At 32.5% G+C, this 22,155-nt stretch overlaps 1 protein-coding gene across 8 annotated transcripts in view; it reads right to left on the bottom strand.

Annotated features, from left to right (window-relative positions):
• The window catches only part of SCAF11 (SR-related CTD associated factor 11), a 66,253-nt gene that overhangs the window by 27,595 nt on the left and 16,503 nt on the right, over nt 1-22,155 (bottom strand). For 6 of the 8 annotated variants that reach the window (XM_057700984.1, XM_057700986.1, XM_057700985.1 and 3 more), the window contains 5 exons: nt 20,110-20,163; nt 16,130-16,211; nt 13,828-13,985; nt 4,465-4,542; nt 1,794-1,894 (listed from right to left, as the gene is read on the bottom strand). In XM_057700984.1, coding sequence (XP_057556967.1) covers nt 1,794-1,894; nt 4,465-4,542; nt 13,828-13,985; nt 16,130-16,190 — 398 coding nt within the window. In that variant the 5' untranslated portion in view covers nt 16,191-16,211; nt 20,110-20,163. Of the gene's footprint in view, nt 1-1,793; nt 1,895-4,464; nt 4,543-8,441; nt 8,611-13,827; nt 13,986-16,129; nt 16,212-20,109; nt 20,164-22,155 lie in introns of those variants that run through there. The other 2 variants (XM_057700987.1, XM_057700988.1) reach the window with 1 other exon arrangement.

Here is a 22,155-nt window from a genome sequence, read left to right as displayed (position 1 = left end):
GAGTTTTAAATTTTAGCAAAGAAAGCATGATTAGTTGGAATCCCCACTTGGTTGCCACTCCAATAACTGCAATGGAGATTCACTAACAAGAAACAAAACACTATTGCAATCCCTTTCCCTGGAACTGGTGGAAAGTACCAGAAAGAGGAGTTTTACAGCTTTAGAAGGGAGAGGCAACACTGAATGGGCTATCTTCTAAGTGATGGGAACAAGGCATATGCCTCATAAACATAAGATTGAATGAGAGGAATTCTAAAAACACCCAAAAGACTCCAAAAAGAAGGTATGGTAAAAATCTAATAGCTGACAGATTTTCCACCTTGGGAGAGATCATTAAGGGTCTGACTCAGTGGGCAAAAGCAAATTATTATTTTCCATCTGTTACTTCCCTTTACCATCCCTCTACCACAAGCCCTTGAGAAAAAACAAATAGTTAAGCGTGGGGACTACCTCAGCTCTGTTAGATCCACTGGATGACCCTATTATAGGTCATACAATGATGAGCACTGCACTCTCAGCAAGAGCCAAGAGAACTGGGTAATTCTGAAAAAATGCGTATCTATGACATTGTCACAGCCAAGAACAGCAGATGAATCAAGAGTGAGGCTAGCAAAAGGTATTTCTTCATTATACCTAGGAAAAAAGTGTTATTTACTATACAAACATAAATGGAAGACTCAAAGCTGAGTCAGATATAATTAAAAGAAACTAAATAAAATTTTCTCTATTGCAGTTATTAACTGGGTTTATGGGTGGGTTCTTGAACTAAGTATTCCAGGAATCCCTTAAAATCTACAAAGTTTTATCTGTAAGTATATTTTATGACATGTTTTTTCTGGTAGAAATTGTCTATAACTTTCTTCAGATTATCAAAGAAGTCTGTAACTTCCCAAAAGTTAAGATCTAAACAGCTATAATGTTATAAATTAGTGGCATGATTCAATAAATCTCAAGGAATACTGTCAATTGTTTTGGTAACTAATATATTTACTCTCAAGATTAGTATTCTGATGAAATGTACCAATGAATCATAGATTTAATTATGAATTTGACAACTTTTGGACAGTTCTAAATATACTTCAGATCAAAAAGGGCTTAAATTTTAAGTTATTTTAAGTATTAATAATAAATGAATTTCCAGTACACCACTAATTCAATTTAATTCAAAAGTATGTTAATACCTGTTAAACTTGAGTACTGAGTATTTCTAGGCAATTATGTTTTAACAATAGCAGTTAAAGAAACAAATCCAAACATGTTTAAAAATTTTTTTAAACATAAACATTTGTTATAGTAGTAGCAAGTGTCTGCTATAACACAAACAAAATGAGAATGATAATAAGTAGTTTCAATTACAACTATCTCATGAAGAATGTTGTACTATATCATTAGTTACTTTCTACTTTCTGTCCATAAATACTAGAGCAGTCACTCAAAATGTGGGCTGTGCACTAATGCTTACCCATATTGGTTTGTGATATGTACGAAAATGTGTAAGCACTCAGAAAATTTTACAGAAATTTTACACTGCTGTAACTTTTATTTTACAAAAATACTGACCTAAAATAAATTAGGAAAAAACTAAAAAACACTAATTCATCAAAGATAAGGTCAAATAAATTATATTCTCAAATTTCAGCTAGTCTTTCCTTAAATTATCAAGGGTGTGCTTTAAAAGAAGTAAGTACATACATTTAAACCTCACATCATTTTTTTTAAATACTTTTTTTTTTTTAACTAGCTATCTTCTGATTCTACACAGTTGGATTCCACTTTTGAAGTTCATCACTAACCTCATACAGCTTTCAGAATTTTCCTGACAGGACAGCTGTTTCTTAAAAGAGCTTGCATTTTTCTTGTCATTAGTTTCTCTCAACTGTCTGTTTACTTCAACCTGTGAGAAAAGCAAAATCACATATTCAGAGTGATAATCTGGCACCACAAATGATAACCTATACGTTTCCCTTGAATGGACAGAAAATTAAAGAAACAAAATTGTCTGAATGAACATGTAGCCCAAATATATATGCTTATTAATTCAAGCATGCTAAACTATAAACTTAGTATGTGTGTAAGCTCTGGGGAAATAAAACGGGAAGAGAGGGGCACGTAAATAGATTAAATGCTCATAACAAATATAAACACAGATTTCTGCATAACGCAGAACTGACTTTGAGGATATCAGAGAATACTTTAATGAGTAGATGATTTATGAGTTGGTCTTAAATAATGAGTAGGAATGTGTCTAAGGAAAAAAATATTCTAAATGGAGGGAACACAGTTATAAGAAACAGTGAGAAGCCAAGGCAGATGGGGAAGAAAAAATTAGCAGGATATGTATTAGGACCTGATTGTAAAGAGCCTTGAATAAGAAAATAATTCTGTAAGCAATCAGAAAATGGAGTTTTAAAAGCAAGTGAGTGAGATGATCAAATTTGTTTTCTTTGGCAGTGATATGGAGAATGAACCAGTTAAGGAGAGACTATAAAAGCCAGGAAACTAGAAGAAAGTTCTTATAACAATGCAGATCTATACCGCACGCGACAAGTCACTAGCCGCATACTACTAAGCATGTGAAATGTTTAAACTGAGATGTACTTGTAAGTGTAAAATACACACTGGATTTCAGTGAAAACAACAAAAGATAAAATCCTTCAATAGTAATTCTTCTAAAATATTACGTTGAAATAATACATTAGATATGCTGGATTAAATAAAATATAAATTAATTTTAACTGTTTCCTTTTGGTCTTTTAATGTGGCTATTAAAAATTTTATATTATAGAGCGGTTTGTAGTATATTTCTATTGGCAGAACAGGTCTAGATGACACACAAGGCCTACAAAGAGGTAATGAAGCGGGAACAAATTTAAGACACTGTGCAGAAGAAGCAGGCAAAAAAAAGGGAAAGAGAAGAAACAGAAAACTCCCAGATGTTTTTGATCTGGGTGACTGGGATTACGGTATTGTACAACTGGGGCTGGGGGAAGGCACAGGAAATGAGATGAGTTTGGGGTTTGTTAATGCTTAGATTCCTTCCGTAGTCTCGATGAAGATATCCAATAAGTGGTTGAAAATACAAGCAACTACATACATCTCATTCAAGTTTAACTGTAAAGGGAAAAGGATTATAAAGATTCAAAAGAAGTAAAAGGGCAAAGGTTTTAAGAATACATGGATAATATCGCACATGATAAGAAATCTTTTAAGTTTGACAAAATTAGATTAACAGTGCCCCAAAACTTTTAATTTTAAGTAACATTTAAACCCTATTAAATAAAACATAAATTTTTACCCTAAGCAACAGAACAAAATTCACATGAAGCAACAGAACAAAATTTTACAGAATATCTTTGGAAGCTAGTTCACGCTAAACAATCTTCAGCAACATAATACATACAGTGTGGAAAAAGAGAGAACATGTCTTTCAGAGAAGTCATGCTTTAATTTTGATTACAGTAACACACACATATATAATGTTTTATCTTTTCTCCAAGATAAATACTAATGTGCATAGACGTCCAGAGTTACACAATTACAACAATGCAGTATCTTTTACATATGTCATTTTATTCGAATTGCAACCTCATTTGTACCTCATGTCACTGACACTTATCTGGAAAAAATACATCAAAACAAATTATAAACACCTACACTGAGAACATCTAATGCTTAAATAGTTTTATGTTGCTTACATACCCCTTCCCACTCACAAAGATAGCAATCAAAGTGTTGGTGCTACCTGGGAAGTTTGTTTTTCCCATCAATGGCATCATATATGCATATATTGAGTATTCTCATTTTTAACTGTATACCATTCCTGACTTACTAATGAGAACCACAAGAAATCTTTCTCACACATTTGACTTTACTTACTACTTACTGTCTTCTCCTCTTTTCACTTTTTATTCATTAATTCAGGAATATTCTATTTCTTTCTTCTTCATTTGTAAGCCAAAAATAAATGTGAATACAAATTATAATCGTGGTTCACAGTCATAAGTAACACCAGTGTGGTATGTGCATCTCAAGAATGTGATTAGGATTAAGCATTACAATAAAATTGTACTTAACAAAAGAAAAGTCATTTGCCTGAGACAGCCTTGAAACTGTGAGAAGTCCCTCTCAAGATCTTCATAAATTCCCTATTCTTCTCCAATTAAACTCAGCTTCCTTCAAGCACCAGCATTTAAGAACAAAGACACCATTTTATATTTAACTTTATCTGTTTAATCTTCTCAACATTGTTTTTCATGAAAACATAATTTTCAGGTACTCTGGACTTCAATTTTTGTGGGGGTTTGTTTTTGAATCTAATATTCCATTCAAACATTTTTTCAATGGAAATTAAACACATCAAAGTTGAACAATTCACAAATATACTCAAACTGGAAATCTATTAAAGCAAAACCATGTCAGTTACGTTTATACAGTTCATTTTGCAAAATAAAATCTAAACCTTACCTTAACACAACCTTCCAATGCACTGAATTTAAACACCGCCTGAAAAGGTTTCCGGTCAATAGGACACGAAGCCAGGGTCTGAAAAATGATTAGCAAATTATAACTTTACAAATGTCTCTTTAAAATAGATCAAAATTAAACTATAACAAATGCATTTATGATAAGTTTCTCACCGGAACAGGAAACAACAGAAAAATAATTTTTTCTTCTTTCAAAGATAAAGATGAAATACTTTCTACCTGTATCATGTCACAAAGTAATAAATACCATAATATTTTAAATTCATTCAAACATTTCTGAGCATCTACTATATGCTAAATAAGGGGAATACAACAATGAACAAGAGAGAGAAGATCTTTGTTATCAAGATAATACCTGTAAAGACCTGCTGCCCAGCTGAGAACTACAGCTTTCATGAAAGGAAAGCTGGGCTGAAATCATTAGCCCTGTAATCCAAAGCACTTGAGTAAACTCTAAATAAGCTGTAAAAGGAATGGTTTGGAGAGGTCCCTTGTAGCTTTTAATATTCTATGACAATATTTTCCCCCAAAATAATTTTGAATAGGCAGTTGTGCCATCAATAAATAAACTACAGATATGAAGAAAAGGAAGGATTCCTCCACCACTCCCTCAGCCACACAGGTGCCCTCTCCAGAAGCAGTTTCTTACATATTCTTCTGGAGATATCCAATGTTTATATACAATACGTACATCTTTTAAATATACAATATAATTCAGATACTGAACTGAACCTTGTTTTTCTCTTAATTACGTATCTTAGATTGGCTCATATTACTATTTCAGAGCTGCCCCATTCTTAATGGCATGGTATGTCATAACAGTTTTAATCTACATTTCCTTTTATATGAATAAGGTTGAAAATATTTTCATATTTAAGGGCTCTTCAAAGTTCCTGTTTTTTAACTGTCTATTCATGCCTTTTGCCTAACTTTTTTTATTAGGTTGCTGATCTTTTTCAAACTGAATTGTAGGCTTTCTTTATAGATTAAGAAAAATTGTCCTTTGTTCACTCTGTGATTCTAAATCAACTTTATCTTGACATAAATATATTTCCTGTACTTTCAAAATTAATGTACATCAACTATAATTAAGTTTCTCTTATAATACTATTAAATGTTTGTATAGGTACAGGTTTATATTATTTAAATAATTTAAGATAAAGTATGTTGTCTACCAGGGTAAAAGGGAAAATTCTGTAGCCTAAGAAGAAAATACCAAAAGGCAGTATTTTAATACCTATTGTTATAAAAGTAAAACAGGATTCTAACAATTTAATAGCAATAGCCTAAAAGATAAGATAGTAATGAAATTTTGATAAATTATCCTATATTCCCTAGTGGAAAAATGTGATTTTTGCTCTTCTGGACTTTGGCACATATCAAGATATGCTCATACAAGTACAAGTAGAACAGATGGTATATGGCCCTTGATCATATAATATATTTTTACAAAGCTTCTGAGTCACTTTGGAAGCAGCCAAAATAGCAGTAAAGAGTAGTAGAGTTACTCTTTTCTACTCTTCTAAAAAGTGATTTTTCTTTTCCTAAGGTCTTTTATCAAGGCCTAAGTAGGTAGGCCTTGATAAAGTGCTTTATACCATATCTGAATTAGGAAGTGTGACTTTCCTTACTATATTAAATGGGTTTAGACTGGTAGAACCCAGCTCAGCTTACTTCCAAGTACTATGGATTTAGGATGCTAGTATTTTCCCTACAGAAAATTTGTCTTTAAGAAGTTTGCCACAAGCAGCAACAAAGCTGTCCATAACTTTTTAATAATGTATTACAAATAGCAATTCTAGTTTGAAGAACTCAACATCATAACTATGATTGTTGTTTACATCAGCATTTACTGCATGAAATTTCTTAGACTAGAGGTTATATTAACACATTTATAATTCAAAAGAATACTTTAAAGTGTAACCTTTCAAGTATTTATTTTCACTGAAGTTTAAAAAATATTTGTATTTCTATTTTAAAGGTAAATTTAAACATTCATTAAAAAATAAAATAATAAAATTTGTTTCCTTCAATTTTTTTTTTAAAAAACTATTAAGACAGACGTGTAAGGGCTCTGGATTTACTGTCTATTTTCGTTTCTTGTTCTCTGTATAACCTTGAGCAAATTACATAGCCTTTCTTTATCTCACTTGTGAAAATGGGGATATTAATAATCTCTGAGGTTTTTACAGGAATTAACGCCATACACTAAGTATTGTGTAAAGTCTTCTAAACATCAACTAGCTTTACAGAACTAACAATAAAAAATGCTTGGTTCACTAAGAAAAAGATAACTCACAATATGATGTACATACACATGTGAGACACATGAATTCTTAATGATTTTTTTGTTGGAATTTTCAAACTTCATGACACATATGGAAACTAAAGTATTTCATTTTTTTATGTCTATTTCAAGTTGTAACACTTACTAAGATCCAAAGAAAGCCACTGTGTTAAAGAAATTTATTCTACATCAGATGCATCAAATCTATCAAAAACTCTGAAATTACACATTTTCTTCTTTACTAAATTTCCTCTGTGGACATCAGCTAAATGGCACTCTTCCCTTTACCATGTTCAAACTGACAGTTTTAACCTGAGCCATTTCATTCTGATCTGTTACAGATAACAGGGTTCAATTAAGATTTTGGTTTTGTTCTTTTTTCCTTAAGCATAATTGTCATGGATTTTATCTAAGGTTTCTTGTGAAGAAAGGGTACCACTGTATTTCAAAAACAAAAAGAAAGAGGACAGAAATGAAAAGTAGTAGTCAGAAAACTACTGCTATATATTATGATAATCTGTATATACTTATATTTCCTAAAGATAATCTAGTTAACACTAGAAAATAAGTTAATAGATTTCTTTGGCTCAGGCTTAGCCATCAGAAAAATTTCTTACAGGCCAGTTATTCTTCTCAGGTTAAAAAAAAAAAAAAAAAAAAAAGCATAGGCCAGAAAATAAGCTACTTATGGTAGACAAAATGTCTTTGCCATGGCTACTGAGAAATGATATTTGTTTCTGACCTTAAAACAGTTTAGCAAAGCATTCCAAAGGGGAAACAAAAAAGAACCAGTTATCCTGAGTTAAGTTTTCACAGTATACTTCAATAAATTAATGACTAAAGAAGAATTTAATGAAAAAGAAATCAAACAGATTTTTAAAAATTAAGTGGATCATTAATTTTTCGATAATGTATACTGTAAAAAAAAAATGTTACTTTACATTAGCATATGCCAAAGTTCAAAGACACCATCATTAATAGGTACTAAAGCATAAAATTATACATCACATGATGATCAAACAGCTTTAATAGGGAAGTTAAAAAAAAAGGCCTTAAAAAATGGTTTGCACTGGCCTAATTTTAAAGCATTCGTAAGGATTCTTCATCCTTATAATCCAGCAGATATCCATTCAGAAAATCTCAAAGATATTTTAATCTTAGTTTCCAGAGTTTCTATCACAAAAATAATTTAGTTTTTAAGTTGTGTGGTTTAAAATATTCACACAAAACTAACACTGAAAAAATTTAACTAATATATTTAATTCTTCTTTAAAATATATTTTTAGTTTTGAAGAAAATTATCCCAAATTTTATTTTCCTTGTATACAACAAAAATAAATACCCTTTGGTTATTCACCACTTTGAGTCCTTATATACAACGAAAATACTCTTCAATTACTCACCTATTAAATTTGACAATGACTTTTATTTCAGTAATTTTTCAAGTATCTAATTTAATTAGTTTCACAGTCAAAGTAATTCAATATCATCATTCAACTTTGTGATATAGCTACAAAATTAACAGAATTTGATCGCTACTTTACAATGTAATGTGTACTAAAAAACAGCATTAATTTTACTGTGAATGCTCTGTCACTAAGGTTATATCAGTTAAGGAGGCAATTTCTATAGAAAAAAATAATCTTCCTAATGATTTCAATAAAACATACCCTAGTATTCTGAAGCGTTGTAAATTCCCAGCTCAGACAAACCCATATTTAAATGTAAGAACAGGAAACCTTCCTTATTGGGGAATTCAGGATTCTTGATTTCTAATATTTCTTGCTTCCTGCTGCTGCTCTATCCTCAATCACAAAGGCTGCCTACCGATAGCCCCTCCTAGAGAGAGAGAAGCAAGTGTTAAAGGTATGTGCTTAAAGACTAAATCTTAGTACCTATGCTTCAGGTAGGTTTGTCTGTTCATGGGAATCTCTATAACATTTATCTCTCTTACTAATAAATAGAGCACATTTTATAAAACTGCAGTTCAAAATCAAATAAAGATGATTTAGGAATGCATACCATTATAGGCTGATGCTTATTTTAAGGCCACTCACTAGGACCCATGCTTTCTTCTTGATAGTCCCAAGATACCTAGTCTGGACCTCTAAAAAAAGTGCTTACCTATAGTCAGCCTACATGTACACTATCACATTTAACCAGTTCTTTCAAGACCATCCTTGTATGCATTTTAATGAAACTATGGGTCTTTGTAACAGCTTTCAGGAATGTATCTCTACAGGGCAAATGGCTGTCAGTGATAAAATTAACAGCAGGAAAACTTTTTATCCAACTACTCAAAAGGAACTCTTTCATATTCTTAAAAATATATTACAACAGTTGAGTGGAATTACTTTTAATCTTTTCTTTTCACATTTAATAGTTAAGACTCTTTTTCTAGCATAAAAACAGAAAATCCCATAAACTATCTGTATAAATTATTTTACAAATTCTGACACTTAAAATTAGACTACACAGAAACACATATTAATTTACCCAACTGGTAAAAATGGAATATTAAATGAAAATCTAATACATATATGCTTTAGGTAATGAGCACTCACAGTATAAACATATTCTTTGCTCTACCATTGGTTTTACTAAAGGATTAATCCATAGAGTGAAAACAACTGGGAATTTGAAACAATTAGTCATTAATTCAAGTTCTGGAGAAGTCAGAACTAGCAACCTCTCTAATCTACTTTAAGGGTGAAGATAGACAGCCCTGAATCACCTATCGTACAAGTTGTAATAATTAAATGAATCAATGTATTTGACAATGCTTTATAGATTATAAGGATAAGAACTAACAGTAGTGCTTCACAGATATGTTTAAATTATTGTTCACAAAGAACTACGTAACAGAGAGGTTTGGTTTAGTTCAGGAATAAAGAAAAATTAAAATTTTAGGAAAAACTTTCGGGAAATCCAGGCAATAAAACTTTTCTGAATTATGTTACTGAACAATGATCTAATCACTAGAATGATGTATAAATTTCAACTCACTGCATAAGGGAATACCTGTATATAAAACACATCAGTAGTCAGGATATAAGTCAACCAGTCACATTTAAATTTGGGAGGTATGTATTATTAATTCAAAAATATACTCCTCACCTGTCTGCACTGAACACTGTTGTCTGACTTCTTCAACAACTGTATATCACCAGAGTAAGACTCTCTTCACTTCTAGTCTCATGAGAGAAAACATACCTTTGCCAACTGTCCAATTTTGATTTCATTAACTTTACTTTCTCAAACTGAAGCTGCCAGCATTTGATATAAAATGGAGGACTGAGAGAAATAAGCTGAGGGAGGATAATCTACTTACAGTAGGAAAGTTAATCACATTAAAAAATTACTTAGACAATAGGGGAAATATTTATATTACTTAAAAAAGAATCCCAGTGGCTATCAAAAACCTCCTAATCACATATATTGCCATGTTCCTTTAAATAGAGTAAAAACTCTTAACCACTTCAAACATGAAATGTTTCCAAGTCCTCAAACTTTAACCTTTTAAGGGTCAAAATTTTAACCACTTCTTGGCAACCTGCCAAATCATAAATCTTATGTTCTTTGTGTGTATGCATGGGGGGGGGGGGTCCCTATTGTCTACTGAGGATCATAATTATGCTTGGCTGTCAATACTATGCCGTGTGTCAAACTTCTCTACCCTCACCTTTCTAACTATCTATTTTAAAAAATGCAAACTCAGATAATCAAGATTACACTTATGTGTAAACTAAATGCCCTCAATATGTTTAGACTGTATTTTTACTCACAGCATGGGTAAAATAATTAACTTTAATAAACTTTAATGTGTCGGTTCTATACATATTTCATCAGGTCAAAGGCCTTCTTTAGATCCAGATTCTCAGTTCTAATATTGATGCTTTAAATTAACAAGAACTTCAACTTTCCTTAAGTATCAATTACTTTGTTTAGATCAATATTCTATTTCTACATCATCGTTTTCACTTTATAAACCAATAGTGAGTTCCTTTAAACTAAACATAGAGTGGATATGTTTAGTTTCAATTTGTTCTAGTCTCTCTAATAGGAGGTGACTAGGCTATGGGCCACGAAGACCACCAGTTTCCATTATTCTGAAACTTTTTGCCCTAGGTAGATTCTATGAAATCTATAGAGACTAAATTCAACAACTTAATCACTTTAATTGATTAAAGTGATTTAAAGTTCTTACATGGCTTTTGTTTTAAGTAACTACAGAACCAAAATTTTAGAACTTGAAGAGGTTGAAACTAATTTTGACTTTGGATATGGATATTTTAAGGACATGAGAAATTTCCGGAGAGTGTCCAAAATAAATATACTAGACTATTACATACTTTATTTGTTTCTTATTGAAAATTTTTCAATGCCTAAAATATTAAGATGAAAGTAAATAAATGAGTCCTCCTTCTTGGTTCTTAATTATCTATTCCAAATCATATATTAGCGAACTTTAAGTACAAATCTCAGATAGCTCAGCAGAATTCCTGAAAGACACATATGACTAGGAAGGTGATCCTGAATATATTTTGTACTTTTTTCTAATAATGTAGATTTTCAACCACTATAAATCTCACTTTTGATTTCTAACTTCCTACTAGAAGTGAACAATAGTAAAATTTAAAACTATAGATCAATTTTTTTTTAATTATCTTAATCTCAGGCTCTCTCTTGAAGTATTTAGAAACAAATTAACAGTTCAGGATCCTTGCCCCGAATATCAAATAAACATTAACATAGTAATTTAAATGAAAGAATATATAAGAGAGCCTTAGCACAAGGCCAGGCTAGCTAGCAGAGTCTGAATATAGACACTTATTCCTAATCCTGAAATCCAAAGTAAACTACACGCCTCTTTTTAAAAACAGAGAGAGGTTGAGGAAAATAAGAAAAGAGATCTTAATAACTAATGGCCATGAATAAAAACATCAGTGAATATGAAATCTGCTTCTATTTGTCAAAGCACTTATATACTTCAAAACAAATCTGATTTTTATCATACCAGTAAGAGATTCAAACTGAAAATTTAGTTCCAAGCCTGAGTGATTTTGTTACCAAGTATTCATTTATTATTTATAATGAACATTTTATTAGTAGATTGTGCTCTTGTTACTGCTCAATTTAATGGTTTATTTAACTGATGTCTGCTATCCCCATTAGGGACAACGAAATAATTCAGAATATTCTGTTTATTCTCTGCTTTCAAGGTTAAATACTTTTGTTTAAACAATACCACAATTCCCCCACTGCCCATCACAATTTATGGTAGTAGAGTAGATAAGTATTTTCTTTTAAAGGCAATTTGGCTTCAACAAAATGTCTATATCCAACGGAGTAACATAAAAGAAGAAAAATATTACATGCAAGAAAAGTGCTGATTGCAACACTATGATTCCAAGTATTTTCAACTTAAAAATATTTAATAAGAGTTAAAAACACAGACAATTTTAGCACCATCTAGTAGAGCTGAATATATACAGTTTACAACCGTTTCGAGATACACACACTAGAGAAACCTGAACTTGCACACCATGATAAAGCTAATGGTTGTATCAAAGATGCATGTAGTGTAATGAAGGATGGCAAACCAAGTCAATTTTATAGATTCTAATCTTCAGAGAAAAACTCATACTCAAATCATGGCTGTTGAACTTCCCAATTATGTGGTCACTGAATACAATCTTACAAAAAGCACTGAATTGAAGCCTTCTACCCTTCCACTAAATGGTTCTCTATTGGAAACAAAATCTCCTCTATTTTTAAGATATCTAATCACAAAGCAAACCAGGGTACACTAAATTCAACACAGATGAAATCATTAGTTGGGTGGCAGAGAAAAATATGTATTCTTATTTCATTAGTCAATGCTCCTGCAAACACACAGAGATTTACAATTATATTAAATAATTAAACTCAAAACATTTCTTCCCAAAGTACATTTTCACCTATCCTTAGTCCTTTCTTACCAAAGACCAGTTTAGACTTTTATCTAATTAGAACTGTTTCCAAGTATACTATTATGAATTCAATTGGTATAACAAATCTTTTTCTCCTCCTCCCAGAACTTGGCCATAGAGTCAGTATACACTTATGTTCTCTTTCCACACTATTCATGAAATATAAGACAGACACAGAACTTTGAAAACCCCAATGATGTAATAGGCGATTAATTCCACTGTGCTTAAGAACAACAAAGAATTTGAATGCAGTTAATGTTAAGAACATTTTTAAGATTTATCTCATTTACTAATTTTTACACACTGACAAATCACTAACTCAGAAAATATAGCATGATCAGTATGATTCCTAACAACGGGGCTCAAAATGAATATTGAATGTGCACTACCACGAGCTACTTGGCCTAAACTGAATCAACATAATACTATAAAAGTTCCAAATTTTCCTGTTTCTTAATCATGTACTATCTATGAAGAACCTCAATAATATCTCTAACTTTGAAATTAGTTCATAATAAATTAAACAAAGGAATTGGAAAATGCAGTTATAAAGTTATAAAGCCATGAGACATTGGCCAAGTTATAGAACACAAAATCCAAGTTTCCTCATCTTAAAATGGAAAGACACTGTTACATCTGTTCTGGTTATCCCTCAGGCTGATATAAAGAAGAAATTTAATAATCTATGTAAAAATTCTCTGAAAAATATAAAACACAAAGCAGAGAGAAGGTGTTATCATTAGTAGTAAATAGATACAATCACAAGAGGGTCAGGTACACTGAAGATAAATTACTGCATTTCTACCAAAAAAAAAACCACTTAATCCATTATTCCCATAAGTTTTTTTTAAAGGTATACATTTAAAATTTTTTATTCATAAAAGAACAAAAAGCTGAATATAAAAAATTTATAAGGGAATATACTAACAAACTTTGAGCAATACAGGGACATTTGTCCTAAGTGGAGGAAAACACTTTACTGTGAAATAATTTATGAAAGGCAATATCAAGTCTAGACTAGGTGAATGAAATCATGATAGGGAACTAAAATACAATAATATTTAATACTTATTCTCAGACTCACCTCTGTCCATTTAAGAATACAGGTCAAGCAGAAGACATGATTACAGCTTTCTGGAAAACCAATTTCCTTCTCTAACAGGCAACTGAGACATATTGGACATCTATCAGCTTCACTGTACAGCAGACCAGTGGTAGCAGTATTATCTTTATTTTCTTCACCTATAAAATAAAGCAGTCATACATGCTTTCAATTTCTCCAGATCAAATGACTTATGTCTGTGGTAGTATGATGGACGATAAACTTTAAAGGGCTCTCCTTCTATAAAGTAATTAGATCTTAGACACACTATAAGAAACAAACTCCTTGAGCACAATACCCCCCAACATTTACTAATTTATAATTTAAGGGAGGACTGAAAAGAATTTTTCATGAATTTAATTTTAAAATATGTAATAATCACATAGTTCAAATATTTAAAAGTAAAAAAAGGTTATAGTGACAAATCTCCCAAGCAAATCCACCCCCATCCATCCAGTTCTTCCCAATGCAACAAGTAACAACTCTTAAGTTTGTTCTGTGTTCTTCCAAAGACAAGATGGAATGCACAGACAAGCAAATTCTAATATGTATTCTTTCAAACCTCCTTCTTCACACAAATGCTAAAACACTATGCATAGTAGTCTGCGTTTTTTGTTGTTGTTGTTTCAACCTATAGATGGGACATTCACTTGTTTTTAACCTTTGGCTATTACAAACAATGCTGTAATGAAAAACTTTTCATTTCCCATTTTTAATAGTATATCTATAGGATAAATTCTTAAAAATGGAATTGCTAGACCAACATGTATGTACATTTGTAATCTGAATAGATACTGCCAAATTATACCACTTAGGGTTTGTACCAATTTAAACACCTGCCAGCAATGTAACCAGCACGTAAGAAGTAAGCAGTGCTGGCTCAAAAGTAAAAGAAACTCCAAGATTCAACATAAAATAAAACAAAAATAAAGAAATGGTCAGCTAAAATGTGACCAGTATATGCCAAGCAAATAGAAAACCTGAGACTGCCCTGGGAACACATGTCCATACTAGTTAGTGTTCAGATATGGAGACTAACCCTTAGGACCAATCCACATAGGGAAACTGATTCTGGGAGATTCCAATTTTAAACCAAGACCCTCAAATGGGGCTAAAGTGGTCCCAGCATGGGTTCAGGAAAAAGCAAATACATACAAATCCTCTGAAGGAAAGCATACCTAATTTCAGTTCTCAGGATTACACAGATGAAAGGGATCAAAAATGAGCTCATAATCAAACATTACCAAACTGAAGAAAATAAGTTGCTCTGAGTAAGAATCAGCAGAAACAACATGTTTAGATTTAGTTTTATATTTATATTTTATGTATTATATTTACTATAAATTTACTTAGATGTTCACTGGCTTCAAATATCTGAACTTTCAAATACTACACAGAATATCTAAATGGCAGATTAGACCCAGAAGAAAAGAATAGTTGTGAACTGGAAGAACTGAAGAAACTACCTAGACTGTAAGAGACAGACAAGGAGATGTAAAAAGAGAGGCTGGGAAACGAGCTCAGAACAAAGTCTAACATATTAATTGAAGTTCAGAAGAAGAGAATAAAGGGCAGGCAATAGTTAAAGCAGTAACAGCTGGGAAATGGTAAAACAAACAAAAAACATGATCCAACACATACAGAACACACAAGGTATGCTAAATAGGAGAAATGAAAATAATTCATGTTTAGAAACAATGTAGCAAAACAGTACAACATCAAAGATGAAAATAATATCTTAAAAGCAAAAAGAGGGAAAAGACACATCATCTACAAGAGAATGACAATTAGGTTGAAAAGGCATTTCTTGGCAGCTAGTAAGAAAACCAGAAAATAGCCAAATAATATCTATAAAGTGCTAAGAGACAATATATATACATATATGTATCTCTGAATAGCTGTGAAGGGGATAAAATAAATACAAAAACTTAAGAGTTTATCACCAATAGACTTTCACTAAAGGAACTTAAGTTTTTTTTAAGGAAGAAAGGGAAAAAACCAAGGACAATAACAATAAAAACAAACAAACAAACAAACATTATTCCTAACTCAGTAGGAGCAAAAATTTAAGAAAAAAAAGAAATGAGCTTGACAAACTAAAAACCTTGACTGATCAAAAATAAGACAAGAAGAGGGGAAAAAAAAACTGTGCACTTCTTATTTAGGCAACTTATTTCAGAGTTTAAGAACAACAAACGTATGTAAATACAAAAAACTCCTTGTGTTAACAGTTTGGGAACACCAAGTTTTGCTTTTAACACACAAGCTTTGTAAAAATTGTTACCTTCCATATCTTCATAGTCCTGATCTCCCACATTTAGAGTATATAGAGTTTTCTTCTTCATTTCTCCTTGAAAAAGGGTTTCCTATAGGATGAATTATAATAGAAAATTTTTATGTTTGCCTTGTCCCAATAACATATATATTAAAAAGAAAACCAAATTGTAAGAAATTATTTTACACATAAAAGAACACAAAACAAACCAAGCCAGTAAATTTTCTGGATAACCCAGTACACTTTTACACTCCTTGCCACCAAGCAGTCTTACTGAAAGGAGAAGCCTTATATAAGTATTAAGCAAAAAAGACTAATGATAAATTTTGTGGTACAGACATAAATACAATCAGAGGTTAGAGAAAAGAGATCCACTTTTGGACTGAGTTTTCATTGAAGTTGATAGGATATGTATGTTAAGGAGCTTAACACATTTAAGGAGCAAAACAGTATAAAGGAGTAAAAAGGCATTTAGCTAGGCCAATCTCACCAATAACAAGTGTGAGTGAGTGAAAGTGCAACTGTGTGTAACACACTGAGGAGGAATGGGCATGTAAGCCAAGAAGTTCATCTGAAAGATTACAGTAAGGGTAACAAGAGCAATAAGCAGAGCAATATAAATCAAGCAGAACTAGATTCAGACAGATCTCTAATGACTGAATGAGAGGTTTAGATTCAATCTTAAAGATTCCTCTGAGGAAGATTTACAGGATGTAAGCAACATAAATGAGTCTTTTAAAAGAATGACCTGCCTGCAAAACACAGAATGGATTATCGTGCGGAGAGATGTTTGGAAGCAGAGATGTTTAGATGTTTAGAAGCATAGATGTTTGCATAGCTAGAGTAATTGGCTGTGAAGTGAATAAAAAAGCAAGAAATTAAAGTCCTATATTTGGTGACTAAATAAATACAGGGAAGGAGTAAAAAATTATCTTGCCCTAGGAGACTAGGAAAGTGGTGACTACAAGAGACAAAATGAGAAACAGAGGAAAGGAAATTAATTTGTTAGTCAAGGGGAACAAATTTATGAGGTAAAATTATTTTTTAAATCAACTCAATTCTTTTTTGAACTGATGCAAGACAAGTGATTGCAATGAACTATTCAAATATATTTTGGACTATCTAGGCACAAGAAATCCCCAATTTCATCAATTATGATTCTTCCATGTGTATATGTAGTGTTTCTATTAGTTTGTTAAATAATGTGCACATGCAAGTTTCTACATTAAAGATATGTATTACCTAGGAAAATTCTCTATTAGGTTAAATAAGGAGAAATGCAAAGGCCCATACTTTGATTCAAACCTCAAGCAGGAAAAAAGAAATTAACACATATAAGAATACCCTAAAGGTTTTAGTAGATCAAAAATTGGAAATCTGAGTCAGGATTAGTTACCTTTAAAAGGTTAATTCAATCACAGTCTGCCTTAATAAAAGTAGAATGTCAAGAACAAAAGGAAAACTTCCCACTCAGCCTACGTTTGCAACATTTGTTTTAGTTCTGGTGCTATTCTCTAGGTATCATGTAACAGCTTCTAGGCTAAGGTAAATACACTGGCTTCTTTGAATGAGATGGGCCAGGAAGGGGTTTTAAGCAGAGGAGGCAACAAAGGGAAAAGCAGAGGCCAGCAAGGAGACTACTGCAATAATCTAGAGGGGGAGGTGACAGCGGCTTGCACTGAAGTAGTAGCAAGGGTGATGAAAAGTGCTCAGATTCCAGCAGTTTTCAAAATACAGCCATCAGTTTTTGCTGACAGACTGAATGCAGCATATGTATTAGAGAGCAAGATTCCAGGATAATTCCACAGTATTTTGACTTGAGTAACTAGAATGATGGAATTGCTGAGATAGAAGAGTACTTTAAAAATATTCAGATAGTCATAGATTACTATTCCACTTCATTATATACTCAGAAAGAAAGTATCGATATCACTTGGGAACATGCTACAAACGCAAGATACCTCAAGTACCACCCTAGACTAGTGAATAAGAATTTGCATTTTATCAAGATCTATGCAAGATTCATATGTACAGTAAAGCCTGAGAAACACTGCTGTAAACAACTTTCAAGCCTAGCTGATTTTATTCATATTATGCCCCTGTATGATCTATAATTGAGTGTTATTCTTTATTTGGGGAAATTCATACCATACTATCTTCCCCCATTATCCTAACTACTTGAGAATTTAAAAAATGTAATTTTTGTCATAAGCAAACCTGTGCTCATGACAGTGTCTAGCAATAACAAGCATTCAAATGCTAACCAATAGTATTAATGCAGATCTTCTATCCCAATCCCAGTCTTAAATAAAACCATTAAGTGCCTACCAATCAACTACTCAAAAAATTTTGAAACTCCCTCTAAAAATGTTTTTATTTTCCCTTGAAGAAACTATAAACAAGGCTATTTTTTAGTGATGTCAGGGCGGAGGGGAATTCTATCCATTGTTATAGGCCAGCAGTCAAAAAACTGGCTGTTTCTGTAAATAAACTTTTGTTGAAGAACAGCCACGCTCATTCCTTTATATACTGCCTATGGCTACTTTAGCATTACAATGGCAAACCTGAATAATTACGACAGAAACCATATAGTTGGCAAAGCCTAAAATAATTACGATCTGTCCCTTTTCAGAAAAAGTTTGCCAACCTTATTAAAGACTACAGAAGGCTGCCTAGTTTGGAGATGTGGCTCTGTCTCCCACTGCAAAGGGCCCCTTGAGCTTTCCTAAGCACAGGCATCTATTTACATTTGTATTCAATCCCTACTATTGCACAACAGCTACTTATTACACATCTGAGCCAATGGTTTTGCAATGTTGTCCTTTGATTTTCATTAAAAACTCCCTGAAGGCTGTATGATTTTGTTGATTTACCTACATTTATCAGTCTGGCTTAAACTATCATGGATATTTGCTCTAGTGTTTCAACTTGTTCACTAAAGAGTAAGGTTAAGGCAATTAACTCCTTCAGCTTGATAGTTATTTCCTTTCCAGCTTCTTTGCTACCTAATCAACTGACTCCTGCTTCTCACCTGTCACTGTTAATTTTTAAATCCCTTGCAGAATGCTCCCCCCAATTTTTTTTTCCCTACCTGATTTCCATCATGTAACAATCTTACCAGACTTTGCCAGTAGACTTGTTTGCTTCAAGTGGGCTATTTTGACAAGTTTTTGTTTAGGATATCCTTCACCTGCATGTTTGGTGCTGGAGCTTTAATACTTGCACTCTTCAGCACAGACACTCTTTAGCACAGGTTTGAGAAACAAAACTGTCTGCTTTCAAACACCAACTAATCTGACACTTACTAATAGTGTGACAACTTCTTTAAGCCTGTTTCCTCATCTATAAAATGGTGATAAAGTAGTAACCATTTCAGTCATCATGAAAATCAAATTACATAATCATGTAATCCATTTAAATGTTCAGACTAGCACAAAGGAAGTACTCAACAATTAGCACACATGCACAAACATGTGACTTCATCTCTGCCCCAAACGGAATTTAGGTATATCACAGGCTTCAAAATTGATAAATCTGTATGACTCATTAAGAACAGATTTTCTTTATTAACAAACAAATTTTTAAAACTCCTATATTTCAAAGAATACCCACACATAGAATGAATAAGTAAAAAGTTTACAAAATTTAAACTGTCCAATAGTTCAAACGAAACTTATATAAGGATAAATAAGTTCTTTATTCAACATTGATAATATTTTTCAAGATTCCTGTTTATCTGGAAATAAAAATGTTGAAGCAAGACACAAAATCTAGGACTCACAAAGTAAACAGATCCAAGATTTTTGTATCCTATTCTCTACTTTATATAGGTATAGGAGATAAAACACTAAATGCCGTAACATATGGCAACTCCAGCAAAAACAGAAGAGGTCATGTTTAAGTGAAGCTCCAACCACAATTTCCTAGGTGGTACATAAGAGTGTCATTTAGTTTTTAATAAGTACACAAATATTTAGAAGGCTTCTTACCCTAAAGATTCTTCAGGTCGAGCAGTCAGGTAATCGGTTTTCCATCAAACTTTTCTGGAGAGGGAATTACGAAAATTAGTCCTATTTCATTTCATTTTCACCTAGCTGCTTCCTTACTTAACTTGGGTACAGAATAAAGGAGACTAGGAAAGTATAAAGAACTACTTATTACAGAGGGCCCCCAGATATGAGTATAATTAATCTAGAACATAAAACATTTCCACAGAGTGACTATATGCCTGCAAATATGAACACACACATAGGTACTGGAAGCAAACAATAATGAAAACATTTTGTTCAGGGAGGGAGAAGCACAAGAAACCACATTTCAGCATATAGGAGAAAACCAACTGAAAACACAATAATGAAGAATTAGAAAAAAAAAATATCCCAACAAATATACTTAGTCTTATCACCTAAGAAAGCAATTTAGAAAAAGATATACAAAAAGATATTTAAACAGCCCAGAAATTCAACTGCTAGTATTTAAATTACTTCCTGAACTCCAGATTTTAATTATCCTTAGCCAAGAATCACTTTTCTCTTTTTTTTTTCAACTGGCCCCACACCAGACTGCCCACATTTCTACAACCTATTTATTTATTTACTCACTGCTCCCTATTTTCTAGGTACCACTAGGCCTTAAGCAGTGACACACCTGATAAAAACAAAGACGAAAACCAACAATAACAACAGAGTACAGCAGGTGCTGTTAACAGCGGTAAGCACAGAATATTACAGAAGCACACAAGGAGCACCGTATCCTTTGTAAAAAAGGCTTCCCAACTAAGACCAAACAGACTTAAAATGTACTTTTCTACCCCCATTCCAACTATGGTGTATCACTGTAGCATTTCCATCTTTAAAGGACTCAAAAATGGAACTGTCAACCTTAGCAAGAAAGTGAGGATTTTAATTTTGAAAACAAACGAAGAACATACGCAGACAGGTAAGCTGATTTTCTGAGCACTTTACACTTCCTCTATGAAAATGACCATTAGGCAAACATGAAACACACACTGTACTTGATCCCACACAATGAAGTTCTATCCCCAGAAAAAGCTTTTCAAACTAATATTTGTACACATAGGTGCAGAGAAGTTATCTTTTCTCTTCAAATTTTATAACAGTTCATTTTCATACAATGATCTGAGTCTATTAATATCTAACTGGACAATATGAATTAAAAAAAATAATTCACAGGTCTCTAATACACAGTGTTTTTTGCCCTTCAACCCACCAATTTCTTTCTATTCATGATCAAAAGTTACATATTTTTAAAACATCAAATTTTTTTAGTTAATAACATTCTTAATCAGAAAATAATTCAATGGAGAACCAACAAATTAGGATATCTACTTACAAAAACAGCAACAAAATTTTCATTCCTGCCCATAGTTTCAATTTCACCCTAACTTTATAAACACCAACCGTCAAACTGAAATGGATATAAAACTCACAAGGCTTTCAACCAATTTTTGTTTTATCGGACTCATTTACATGCTGCTATGGTCTGAACGTTTATGTCCCCCCCAAAATTCATATTGAAATCCTAACCCCTAAAGGTGATGGTATTATTAGTAGGTGGGGCTTTGGGGGTGCCTTAAATTAAGAGGGCATGAAAGGGATTAGTACCTTATAAAAGAGGCTCCAAAAACATCCTTCCACCCTGTGAGGATTCAAGAGAAAGTCTGAGACCTGGAAGAGGGGCCCTCACACAACCATGCTAGCACCCTGATCTTGAACTTCTAGCCTCTAGAACTGTGAGAAATAAATTTGTTCTTTACAAGCCACCCAGTTTTGGTATTTTGTTAGAGCAGCCCAAACAGACAAAGATACATGCTCTGCTTTCAGTTACTAATGCACATCAGTGCCTGGATATACTTTCTAGTCCAGTTTTTGACAGGGTTATCAGTGACTTGGTTGCTTGTCAGCAGTTGATCAATAGTAGCAATTTCAAGGAATCTTCTCATATTCAATTCCTTTGTTCTGGACCTATATCCAGAAAAGGGCTTGTTTTCTAGCACCACTCACTGATGAACAAAT

The sequence above is a fragment of the Hippopotamus amphibius genome, chromosome 12 (assembly GCF_030028045.1).
Source record: "Hippopotamus amphibius kiboko isolate mHipAmp2 chromosome 12, mHipAmp2.hap2, whole genome shotgun sequence".
In the NCBI taxonomy this organism is placed as follows: domain Eukaryota; kingdom Metazoa; phylum Chordata; class Mammalia; order Artiodactyla; family Hippopotamidae; genus Hippopotamus; species Hippopotamus amphibius.
This window is presented reverse-complemented; position numbering and strand designations above follow the sequence as displayed.